The sequence below is a fragment of the Cydia fagiglandana genome, chromosome 2 (genome assembly GCF_963556715.1).
Source record: "Cydia fagiglandana chromosome 2, ilCydFagi1.1, whole genome shotgun sequence".
NCBI lineage: Eukaryota > Metazoa > Arthropoda > Insecta > Lepidoptera > Tortricidae > Cydia > Cydia fagiglandana.
In genome coordinates this window covers 19,120,085-19,133,948 of record NC_085933.1, presented here as the reverse complement: position 1 = coordinate 19,133,948, position 13,864 = coordinate 19,120,085, and the positions used below count along the sequence as shown (strand labels likewise).

At 33.6% G+C, this 13,864-nt stretch overlaps 1 protein-coding gene and 1 long non-coding RNA gene across 3 annotated transcripts in view; both read right to left on the bottom strand.

The window, feature by feature from the left end:
* The window catches only part of LOC134678305 (uncharacterized), a 154,146-nt gene that overhangs the window by 20,420 nt on the left and 119,862 nt on the right, over window positions 1-13,864 (bottom strand). The gene's annotated exons all lie outside the window — the stretch shown is intronic.
* LOC134678257 (neuropeptide F) overlaps window positions 1-13,864 on the bottom strand; it is a 47,137-nt gene that overhangs the window by 17,090 nt on the left and 16,183 nt on the right. For both annotated transcript variants that reach the window (XM_063536735.1, XM_063536744.1), the window contains exon 2: window positions 12,794-12,948. In XM_063536735.1, coding sequence (XP_063392805.1) covers window positions 12,794-12,945 — 152 coding nt within the window. In that variant the 5' untranslated portion in view covers window positions 12,946-12,948. The remainder of the gene's footprint in view (window positions 1-12,793; window positions 12,949-13,864) is intronic.

The window sequence follows — 13,864 nt, the reverse complement described above, 5'->3', positions numbered from 1 at the left end:
AGTAATACCTACTATCCAAAATTTACATTGACATTTTCATAAATAAAATTTTGTTTATAATTTTTTGTATTTTATTTAATATTGCCTACTCATAGAAAAAGCATTGTATGCAACGTTGTATAAGTAGTCAAAAAATGCTCATGGCGTATTTATTAACAATGTTCGCCTTCGGCTCACATTGTTACCCACGCCACTCACATTTTTTGACCCCTCTTATAAAACTGTTGCATAAAATACTATAATAATACTTATGTAAATTGTTCGAAAATTTTAGGCAGGGGCTTCCGGCTATTTACCAATAAAAATCTATCTATCTATCTATAAGTATTGAAATACCATCTTTATATTTTTCAAAACTTGTAGAGTAAAAATCCGGTTCTACTATCGGTCTAGACGTGGATTTTGTAAAAATATATCCATTGCCATAAAGGCCGCTTCCGATAACCAATAAATGATATAAAAACATTAATATATAAAAAATCCTATGTAAATAATGAGAGAGGAGCACTTGACTGAAGATGAGTTTGCCATTAACTTAAATTACTTCTGGTAAAGCTGATTGTCTTAAAGTGGACTTGTCAAAGTAAATAATAAAAGTCTTATGGAAATCAGCGCTACGTTGTAATGTCGCAGCATTCGCTAGGTCCTTTTTTTGTCATGTGCAGGTTTGTGCATTATAAAAGCAAAAATATCTCTAGAGATAGACCGTAAAAAGTCTGCAGCGATTTTGATAGCCCACGCAGTGCAAGTGTCATTTTAAACGTCAAACTTCTATGAAATTATGACGTATAAATAACACACTGCGTAGGCTATCAAATCCGCTGCAGACTTTTATTGGTGCGACTATATGTGTCTGTCTTTCTGTTACTTCTACACGGTTAAACCGTGAACCGATCTACACGAAATTTGTTAATGGAGATATTTAGTTTGAGTTCCGTGAAAGAACCTAGCGGACATTTTATGCAAATTAAGTAGTGGGCAGTTAAGTAAGTTAAGTAGCAAAGCGTAAAAATCGAGCATTAACGAAAAAGTCTTCAGAAAAATGTAATATGATATGGAATATCACAAAATGTCACTCGTACTCGTACCTACTTAGCCGATTTTCAGAAACATATATATTGTATGGAAATAAATAGGTACCTTTTTTCGTCTTATTCCTCGATAATATTACCGTTTCACTTGTTGACTGTAGGTCAGTGGAGCGATAAAAGTGATTTCTTCAATAGGCATAATGCATAGCCGAAACAATATTCAAGAACCCGGAAAAAGGGTTACTTGGATTCAATAAGACAATCCTGTTTACCGTAAGAATATCTTACTAAATTGAAACACTAATGTAGGTGTTCATCCCTAGAGATAATACGACTATAGTTTGCGTAGAAAAAGGTAACTAACTAGCGATGAACCATTAATATACACGGTGTAATATGAGTAAACCGAATAATTTTAACAGCGTATTCCTGATCATATTTAGAGACAAAAATGTCGTATAAACTTTTTTGATTTTCGCCTAGTTTCAGAGATATTATTAATTTAAAAAAAACAAGTTTTTATTGTTACATAGTGTAAAAGGCCTTCTTGATGGTGATGTTGCTGCTATGGGACGTAGTCTAAATATCCTTATCTAAATAACTTAATATCTAAATATCTTATTGATAGATGTCAAAAAGTGACAAGTAACACTGTAAAAAGTAGGTTCTACGAAAAAAGAATTTAAAATCAATTTTAAGTGACAAGTTTGCCAATAACATTTATTTTTTATGTACAAATACACTCAAAAATGTTAAAAACAAAACAAAAAAAAAATTTTTTTTTTGGCGAAATTGACCTAAACTCATATTACATTTTTTACTTCTTTTGACCTCAGAAATGCGTGGTTAAAATTATTCGGTTTACTCATGTTACACCGTGTATAAGACCAGAGGGGCTACCGTGAAAACCGAAATCCGAAAATTGCGGGGATCTTTCTCTTTTACTCCAATGAAGGCGTAATAAGACTGACAGAGAAAAATGCCCGCAATTTGCGAACTTCGATTTTCGCGGTTATAGCCCCAGACTATATAATACAGTATTTTTATTTAGAGGTCTACCATGTTTTAAGCAGTAATTGGTAAGATGTTATTATACGGTCAGCTGCGGACTAGTTGAACACTTGGCTGAATTGTATTATGTTAAGTAAAAAAATATATAAACTAGTTTTAAGTCATTCTTGCAATTTGCAGGAGAATATTATCCTGTGCCATAGTCAAAGCTGGCGCAAGTACATCTGTAAAGGGGCCCACTGATTAACAGTCCGCCGGACGGTATCGGCCTGTCAGTTGTTCGGAACTGTCAAAATTTTGTTCTAACTGACAGGCCGATACCGTCCGGCGAACTGTTAATCAGTGGGCCCCTTAAGAAGTACCTAGTATTTAATTATAAATGATAACCGTTTTCATTTATTCATTTATTTTTCCACTATAAAACATGGGAAGATTCATACCAAAATATAGGGCTTATTTAACTAAGTCTAATTAAGTGACTGATTACACGGAGACACTACATACATATTTTCTAATTTGCTGCTGGCTAAACAAAATATATTATATTTTATAAGACTTTATGTAAAAGCTTTCCTTGCAACCAAATTGTTTGCCAATAGTCTGTACTTTACCTTCACTTGGTCGGTGTCCCATTGTGAAAATTAATTTATATTTAAATGTAGGGATAGAGAAATAAACTCATGAATTATGCATAGACTTAGAAAGTAAACTCAGTTTTATTGTTTGTTAAACTAGTCACTGCGGCACGACTAAGACAGATAAAATGGGTTTATATTGGTACAAAATGTTCAATTTTTTTTTTAACCATAATAGTTAGGGTATGTATATTTTTAGGGGGCTTATCCTCCTTATCTCAGTGCTTTCCGGGTTGCAAGCTAAAGGCGACCAGAAAACGCTATTGGCAACCTAATCTCAGGAGTTGACGCAAGTTTTTACGAAAGTCACTGCCATCATTAAATTCCAACCCACCGAGGATACAAAAGCTTAGGGATTATAGTCCGGTTTCGTCACAACTTGCTTACATACTCCCACATCCCTAAAGGGACAAGGATTTGTAAAAAAATATATAAGAATATTAACTTCGTGAAACTTATTTGACTTCGTGAAATGAAATACTCCATAGTTTAATATACTTAATATTAATAGTAAATAAGAGCGATTACAGCGGCAGTTAAGCCTCAGGGGGCTTTGTTCGCTGTCATAATTCTTGAAATGTATTATTTCGTGTTAATAAATAAATGAAAAAAAAAACCACTTGAATATTGAGTGACAAATGACATTAAAAGCCTACCTATCTAATCGTAAAATTTAAATAAACGCTCGAGCGTTCAATTATCGTGATAACATTTAACATTTACGCCATATCACCACCAATCAATATCGTAATTAGCACGACACTTCAACAACTCATTACTCAGTGTAGGGAAGCGTGGATATCAGATCTACGATTAGTGTTTCAAGTCATTATTCGTCAGGCTGAATGCATTTGCAGCGAGCTATTTATCCAAGCGTAGATAGTTAGTGTACCCATTTCAATTTATTTCGAAGCTTTATGAGCTAATTAATGTATGTTATGTTTATTTTTGATTGGAGTTATTAACGTAAAAATAACGTTTTAATGGACGTTAAAATTAAATCCGTTCCTTTATATTACACTGCACGGTTCGATTCATAAAACTACTTTATTTACCTATTAACAAAAACCATCTAAATATATTCCTAACCTCAATGTATTCCGAGTCCTAGAAGTTCGATATAGATATGGCTATAGGAGACTTTTATTTTTATGAATGTTTTTTCTTTATTAATTTGAATAACCCAATAAAATATAAAATTCACGAAAATAACGACTAAATGCGGGAAAACATAGAATACACGTAACATACAAGAATTTTTTTGATTGTTTGTTTTTATTTCTTTGTAGTTTTACATGTATGTAAAATGTATAATTATTGGTGGAATGAAGAATATTTACTTACTTACTTACTTATTTATCCTCATGATATGGATATATTTTATATCCTATCAGGTTACGTGAGGTTTTTCAGAAATATTTAGCAAGTAACTGTAATGAAATTAAAAGGTGTCAAAAGTCAGAAGAGATCAGTATTCTGATTGTATTAAGAGGTTAATAATCTCATATGGATTTGTTATGGATATGATCACTAGCTATGTATTTCTTCAACTAGAAATGTCACTTTTGTCCCTGACAGATCATATCCATAACACATCCATATCAAATTCTTGAACTAGCTTAGTGTTAAAAAACTACGAGTTCGAGAGTCATAACATAAGCTAGGGATATACGTACACATGTGACAGAGATCTATCTGGCAGGACCCCTATTCGACAAGCGACGTTTGACGTATCGTGTTGATCTCCCGTTGATGTGGGAAAAATCATAAGTTCTCGAATACGTACAATGTCAAAATTTGACATTAAAAATCCACAGTTAGGGTGACAAGCAAACCAAACCGAACCACCCTTAGTTTAGAGTGGAGTTTTGGTTAATTTGGTTGTACCAAATGATATTATCCACCGTTGATGGAATCAACACTCAGTATGCGATAAAATCAACTGTTGATTTGACGTGGATGCGAAATCTGACAGTTGTGCATGTCGAATTTGGCCCCGTATGGACAAATATTTTAATGCATGGCGGGAATTAGGCACATATCTATCTGCGGACAGATCGACTGCCACATTATAAAAAAAAGTGCTTTAATTCCTTAAAACATGATTTAATCATCGCCCAATGTCGAGCCTTCTTGTAAAAAAATATATATTCTAAAACCTTGGTTTGTTTTAATTGTAATTATTTTTCAAACAGGTAATTGTTTGACAAGTTATAATTTGGTTGTCAGTCATCCGCTGTTGGTCGTTACAAAACAATAAGAATTATTTTAAGTATTTCAATTACTTGTTGGCCGATTTTATATAGAGTTTTGACAACAGCGGTGCTATTGTGTGATGAAAATTGAGTCAGAATATATTTCTCATGTTTAATGTTTCCAAAATAGTAGATACTGGAGGTTTTGCCCTTTCAAGTTTTAAAGGCCAACTTTAGCCTTGATACCTTGGGTTGAGTTTTAACTATACTTTAGCACAACTACCTTATCAGTAGAAAAAGGCGGCTAATTTAAAAAATGTAGGCGCGAAGGGTTGACCTCCCTTAGAAAATTTCAATTTCGCGCCTTAAGGTGACAGTCCATTTCCAACGACAGCTACACTACTGTTCATTTTACTATGGAAATTGACAATGACAGCGACGCGTTCAGTACCGGTAGTGCAGCTGCGGTTAGAAATGGAATGTTACCATTATTGTACTAAAAAAGTGAGTGTGTTTGAGTATAGTAATAGGATTCTGAAGACTTTGAAATCTAATTTTTGATTTACATTTTACAGGCAGACTGTGGTACAGTATAAACCAAGCTCAGCACTTTTATCTGTTAGATATCTAAATACCAAGAATTTATTAAGTAACTAAAGCATATCCAGAATAATGTGCCTGTCACGGTCTTCCTTTACGAACAAATATTTGCAGCATTTTCTTTGCAAGCCGTGTTTTCTGGCATCTTATTTAGAAGAGTTATTTATCAAAAGCAAGTCAAAGCTACAAGGAAAATTTCATTTTCTGTACGCAAGTTTATCTAGTAAAGTATTTTATTATGAAGTAGTTATTTTGAATTTGTATAATCCTGAATCTTTTTAACTTTAAATAACTTTGCTAGGATCACCATCGCTTGCGCATAAGCGAATTCAATTCGCTGGCTAGATAATTGTTTTATTTATTTATTTTATTTTAGTACAAAATTAGAAAACCAGCAGCGCTTTTGTGTACTAAATAAGTAAGTAGGTACAACGGGCATTTTCTCAACCGAGAAGTTGATGGTTTTTCGAAAAAAAGTAATTGATACCTTTTTTTTTTTGAAAACCCACGTTGTCAATAATTTTGTCTTAATTAAATAACTAATATAAGATTATTCAAGCTATGTTTAAGAAATGAAGTAAAGCGCTCAGTTCTAGAGTCGTGAGCAAGAGGCGTTAAAGAATTTGTCACGTACAAAACATTGTGAAATACTGCGTTCTGCCATTAGTTCAACTAAACGACAGGAATTTCAATTTGTTAACAACAACTTCAATTGGATTGTGTAGCTTCGGAATAAGACTTTATGCTACAAACACAATTAAGATAGAAGTTTAAGATAACTTATAGTCAACTACTAAATATCGAAAATAATGAATGATTATACCTGTTTCATTGTTATTCATGTATTCTATTTTTAGAAATTAAAATATCTAAATGAATCTAAATTACTTGTAACACGTCTGACTTTTATTATTTTTCACTTCATTCTTCTTTCACAGGCTACGAAATAAACAATAAAAGCAAAAATAAATTTTGAACAAATCAAATAAAATACAACGAGCCTATTATAGCTATATTTTACGTAATCCCCCTTTACTTAGTCATAGTAATACGTGTTTCAAGATAGCTTTATTTTAATGCCCTATTAAATTTTCAGTATACTCTAAATAATACGCACTGGTCTTAAGAGAAAAGTGGAGGACCCGCGCGAAATCGCCTTTTCGTACAAAAGTAGTCCTCATTTTCTTCTCTGGATATGACAATATTTTGAAACAATTAGTTGTATAGCAACCACAGCTACGATAGTTCTTTTTTCGGATTTTTCATTAAGTAGGTAGGTAAGAGGAAGTAGGTAGGGTAGGTATTCTACATAGGTATATAATCTGTTTTTGGGCTCCTAACTGCGATCATATATAACTAAGGATACCGCCTTTAGGAACATTACCGTTCAAATTCTCGGGCCAAATTAGCACACATACACAATTACGCCTACATTCAAATATAACGACGCGTTTACAGAGCCTGTAATCAAAGCTGGTAAACGAAATAATAGTCATCTTTATTACACTAATGGTACATAGCTAAGTGTAGATGAAATGCATATAATGTCAATAACTACCAATCAGCGACATTAATCCGCTAATAACCTTCTTGCTGTACGTACTGGCCGCTGAGAGTTCGCGGTTCATATTTGATTAGAATATGACTTGGACAGGGATAGGTTTATGCCATACAGTGAAGAACCAGTCAAATAATTCACGTATAATAATTTAATGCAGATTAAAAGATAACTAGTTAAAATGTTGTTATGACATGACAGGCTAACTCAACATAAGTAAATATATCATTGTTGTATAAATGTATTCCGCTATAATAAGTATTTTGTATATTTTATTATCAATCTGCATGGCAGTGCGAAGTCACGTTCAGGTATAGTCTGTCCGTTTTTCTAAGATCAAGTACGCCATAGTAAATGTATGGCGAACTTGATCTTAGAAATAGGACTGGCTATACAGTCTGCAAAATTTACATGGGTACACGAATCGGGTCAAAAATATTTGAACAGGCGGAGTCACAATACTTAAATCCCCACTTTCAGTTCAGAATATTTTATATGTATATAGCCGGTCAAGCAAGTTTGTCAGTAGAAAAAGGTGCAAAATTAAAATTTTGTATAGGACCACAGCCGTTCGCGCGCTTACATTTTCTAAATTTGCCGCTCTTATAATATTTTAAACTTTCGCGTTTTGAACACATATTAACTTACATTATACGCACACACACATCTACACACATTATCTACTCAAAGGTTAACTGGAAGAGATCCCTCAAAGGGATAAGTTCGCCTTTGTACTTCTTGCTAATTGTATGTTATTTTTAATATGTATTTTTGTACAATAAAGAGTTTACTACTACTACTATACGAAACGAAACTGATTTACATCGGTAAATCAAGGTAATTGAATATAATTCGCGTTAGACCCGTCTATAATTGCCGCTCTTTTCTACTGACGGAAATGGCTTGAGAGAGAACCTACATAAATGTGACAGTAGAGGGTGGATTCAAATGATCAACATTTTCAGATAATGTGTGTATTTTGTTAAATTAATTATCTCACGGGTTATATCTCATGAATAGAACATATTCTAGATATCTTGCCAGGCATCCACTCAATTTCATGTCTCTCTAATTGGACAGCTTTTTTCCATAGTTCTCTGCGAATAGCATCTTGTGGGAATCTGAATGGAAAGTAATGTAAAATGACAATACCAAATTTGATTATTAATTTGAAATAACTAGGTAGTTTTTTTATAGCTCCATCTCATGAAATAAAAAAGGAAAATACAAATCTGTAAGAAGGAATTTATTACTACATTTATAATTATATAGAAAATACCTAAACCAAACACAAGTTAATAAAATAGTCTACTTCATTTAGCATAACACCATCCCTATTATTATCCTCGCAATTTAAAAAGTCGTATGTTGTTATGAAAGTCGTATGCAGTTGTAACGTTTTAGCTTAGCACGGTAGTATTGAAAACAAATCGTCATGTTTTTTCCAAATTCTACTGAAGTTATCTGTTAACTACAAGTGAAAAGTGATTCCACTGTCCTTGGTATGAACTAAAATAACTTCTGCACCACTTCACGACACATGAATATATTTTTAATAAAAAAAAAACGTTGTTTTTATAAATCAATTTAGCCATTTGTCACTGACTGTCATCTCGGTCGTACTGAGATTGCCAATCGAGCAGTTTGTAAGTACCGCCTATCGCGGGGTAGTTTGCGTTGGGTCATAATTGAGCGGACAGAATACTTCCATGTATAGCATTTCGCTGGCTCCTAATTTTTATTATAATCAATAAATCTAAAAAAGTCAAACGTAGGGGCATAACTATAGTTAATATGTCTATACATCCAATTATGTATAAATATTTTGCATAATGTCAATATCCAGAGGGGAAAATGGGGACCACGTTTGTATGGAGAAACGGCCGTCTCGTCCCCTTTCGTCTGTAATGTTGGGTCTACCACTTATCTCAGGCGGTTGGTAAAGAATTTGCGCGATGATTTTTCTGTAGAAGATAACTGAGTTTAAGACTAAAACTTACTAGGTAGTAGGTACTTAAAACTAACTTATTCATATATTACTACACCTTGTAAAACGAAGTCCCCTGCCGCGTCTGTCTACTAGACTTCAACAAGTTACGATATGGATAATTTAAAGATATTTGTAAGATATGTCAAATTTGACGTTTCCGCGATTCTGCGGGTCCTCTTGAACGATTTCGACAAGTTATGACTTAGATATCCAAGTCACATCTAGTCAATATCTAATGTAGATCTAATTGATCTCTAAATCGTCTCTAGATCTTGTGATTATCTCGAAATCCGAATAGGCCTGTGTTTGTTTGTGTTGTTCGCGATATATCAAAAACTACTGAAAGCATTTTCATGCGGTTTTCACCCATTCATAGAGCGATTCTTGAGAAATGTTTAAGTGTATCAAGGCTGGGGCGGGACGCTAGTATATTACATTTTTAGTCACACACACACAAACTCACTTCACACATCACTTCACTTCACTTCACTTCACTTAACACATTCAAATCATCTTCATGCAGCGAAGCCTTTAAATAATCGTAGAAGACCATATAACTTCTTACCAACGGCCTCAGTTAGAAGGGATATCTATAGATTTTGTATTTACGTATAAACTCTTTATTGGAAAATTTATGTCACAAGAATTAAAATACATAGTTAAAAAAATATTAAAATATACAATATTCATAGGTATATAAAATATATATTATATTTGGTATAAAATAGACTTGTGAAATTTGCTGAGAGAATGTTCTAGGCATGAGACTGGTTCACTGTATAATACCTAAGAGTAATATAGCCATATTTATCACTTATAAAAGTATTATAAATTATATGATGAAAAAAAACTAGGAACAGGAAGTAATCAGGGGCAATGATACTCGTATCGTAAGTTTCAAACGTTGATATAGTTTTCTACAGGAAGATCTCGAATTGTTTAAAACTTTTGAAAGAGAGTTAAAGTGGACAGTGATGAAAATAAAAAACAATAGGTAAAAGTTACTTTTTTTCTTTGAGGCCTTTGTAAAATAACAACTATGGTGCTCGCATTACACATTTGCATCATTTGTGAGAGACTAAGCTTTCCAATATATTAAAGTGAATTGTAAGACCTAAATTATTCTGTTACTGATTACATGTCACCTTATGGGAAAAGTTTTTAACTGTGTTTTAATGTCATCGTCATCTGTATGGCTTTTAATTGGCTTAATCGCGAATTGTATGATATACAGCCTGTGGCCTGTAATACGAGCAAAAAATTAAGCTGTAGGCTGTACTCTTCATACTGACCAACATTTGTTCAGCAACTTTTAAAAATAACTTGTGGTTTGATTTTTAATACACTTTAAAGTTTATTCTAAGACGCAATGTATTGCGAATTTTGTTATGTTTAAGGCGTGACAAGCAACGTCAATCACAATGATATAGCGTGGCGATGGCGTCCATTGAAGATAATATTTATTTTGTATGAAAAATAGGAACTCTAAATACTTCATAATTTTTAAAAGTTGTTGAACAAAAGTGTCACCGTTTGAGGAATACAATCTATGTTTTAATTATTTACTCGTTTTACAGGCCACACCCGGTATATAATGACTACGCGTCAATTAGGAAAGATTATTTACTATATATTTCGGTTAATTGTAAGGTTTAAAACGAGGAACACTTCAGACGTGTAGGTGGAGCTGAATTTTACCTCACATTAATAATTATAAATAGTTACATCGCGTCAATTCATCTTAGTATAATTTATCCTCATTACACAACATTCGAACTATCATTGCACCTTTTTGGCTTTACCTTTCATAAGCTTTCATTCCAGCTACTGACCAATTCCTAAAGTAACTCTCATCTCGGTCTTCAGTACATAAGTAGGTAGATACATACTTGTTTATATAATGTGTTGCTGCTTGCCTGATACATTGCATGGAAATGAAATTTATTACATCGTTTCTTTTACAAAGCGCCCTGTCAAACACAAATTCTAAGTAAGTAATGTTATTTATATATACTTTTCAATGAAATCAAGTTGCGTAAAATTCTGTTAAATACGGTTACATTGAGAGGGAACGTGTATATTTTGGTTTGAAAAGCGTAAATAATGAGTATTACCTACCTTTAAATATATATTTCTCTGTAAAGTCTCAAACGGCCCACTTCAGCGACATATTCCCATTCATATTCTAATGACATTCGAAAATACCTACCCGTAGTGTATTTTATTTACAGATATTTTAAATAAAATGCGAAAACCTGTCTCTCAAATGATGTTTTCTTATGTTTTTACCGCATTTTTATAATACAATTTTACGTTTCTATTGTTTTTTTTTTATCTTGAATTAAAAAAGTCAATTATTTAATAAAAGTACCTAAGCAGCATAAATAATTGAATGTTAAGTTTAGATCTTAAAGAAGCCTATGTACCTACATTTTTGAGCCAAACTAATGCATCATCTACTTGTAGGAACGATGAACGAACGAATCTCTCGTATTGTAGTAAGTTCAAAGCTAAGCTGCACATTTCTCGCTGACCGATTGTTCTCGGCACTGTAATTTGCTGCTGGACAACTGGCTTTGCCTTCCCTTTTGCCGTGAGACACGCCCTAATGAACAGGAGTGACGTATTTTAAATTGCCTGCGTCCGCCATTGAAGTGCATTGAAATGTTTTCAAGTCATAGGTACAAACAGGACAATACAAAAATGTTTTCCTCCGAAAGAAAAACAACTCACGGAGTAAGGGCCCCCCCACATCTGGCGTCTTTCGAGCGTCGGCGTCTGTCGGCGTCGGTCCAGCGCTATGGAAAATGACGTCGCTGCGCAGTCGCGCGTTAGGCGTCGACGTCGGCCATATAATTGTAGACGCCGACGCTCGAAAGACGCCAGATGTTGGGGGGCCCTAACGTTTTATATACAGGTGAATAAATATTAACGTTATTTACGTTATTGTATAAATAAAATCTGTATTATTAATAGTGTTAATATAACAATACCAGTGTGACCAGTTGAATAGGGTAGGTAATTTTCCGATACTATTAGGGGTTTTTATTAACAGCAATATTAATATGAGATTATTTCGGTGAATAAGTAGCTAAATTATTGATCATGTACTTAAGTAAAGTACATAATATTATTTACAAACGTATTATGTCTTATAGCTTGTGTACCTACATATATTTCCGGAAATTAGGAGATCGAAGACGCCCTTATAACTTATTTAAGTATTAGATAATTATTGTTCGGTATTGCGTGTCACTAGAGTAAAGGCTAAGAGGCTCATACCCTATTATAGTCGATATCGAATAAAGAATAAGCGTTTTGACATATGGGCATTTTTATTTTAACTTGTACTTTAAAGCGCGACTTAAGTCATGTTTCAGTAACGTCTAACCGTAATATTCTTGACAAAATGTATGGAGTTTGACATTGACCGTCAGTTTTGTCACGATTCCTACCCGGCCGTTAATGGTACACAGTTAAGTATAATTTAGCTTTATTATATTATAATTTTTTCGTCGGCTGAATGACTTATCACTCTTATCAGACTTAGGCCTTCATATCAAATAATTCAAGGCTCCATGCCTCAAACAGTTTAAGGGTTGATTTAGACGGCGCGCAAACTCGCATGCGATTTTAGTAACACTGCGGACTGTTGGTTACGGCCAATTCAAACGACCGATCAAAACCCGCAATGTAATGAAACTCGCATGCGAGTTCTCACATCATCTAAATGAGCCATTAACAGAAACGTATTTTCAATGTGGTGAACATACCTGGGTCTGGCAGCCTGAGTGTAGTAGCGGTCCAGCTCTTGCAGCATGCGCAGAGCGTCCGCCATGTCGTGCGGACTCTCCTCGCGCGCCTCGGCGAGGCACACGCACGCCAGTATCACGGCCACGGCGATGGCGAAGTTCTTATTCAGCATGTTCTGTTTCATAATAAATGTAATTAAATCATTTAGATCCTCGTTCTGGGTCGTACTTGGTTCAACAGGTCTCCTTAACAGTTCAGCTGCAGGCATTATGGGGACCTTTAAGCCAGGTACGATACAAGGGGGAGTATTTTAGGTTAAGTGTAGAATTGATACTTTTTAAGGTTTGTTTTTTGTAATTAATTTAATCATATTGTATTATGTAATCTATTAATTAGCCTAATTCTCCGACATGTGCCACATTTATAGTTAATACAGTGAAACCTGGATAAGTGGGATCTCAAGGGACGAGCAAATTTGTCTCACTTAAAGAGGTTTTCCACTTACCCAGGCTCCCAGTTAGCCAGGTACAAATAAATCTCATTTACAGAGGATTCCATTAATAGAGGTGAGAATAGAGTATATTTCAATTATAGAGGTGGTTAATAATGTATTTAGCAATTATCTTTAAAAATAAATAAGGTAAAATAATCCTTGTCCCTAAATATTTTTTAAGTCTGATTAAATATTTCTTTGAATTTATTTAGAATGATTCTTCAAAGGATATATATTTCAAAATTAAATTAAATTTGATACGGACTTCATTGCGTATTAGAAATGCAAATGAAAATTTATTTTTTCGTGTTACTTATCAAAATTTCAGCTTTCGTTTCGATAGTCTTAACTACTTACATAAATTAACTAAATCAAACTTGAAGTTGTTTAGACACAATTAGGCAAATGCGGAATTTGTGGATAGACTAAGAGTTAGTAAGAATACGGAAATTGTTCAATGAAGTCCAAGTAAGAGAGGTCATAGATTGACGTTATCTCAGATACAGAAGTCAATTCCCTATAAAATTCTAAGAAAATGTAATCTTATAAATATAGTCTCAGTAAAAGAGGTAAAATACACTCTCTGTCTCAATTATAG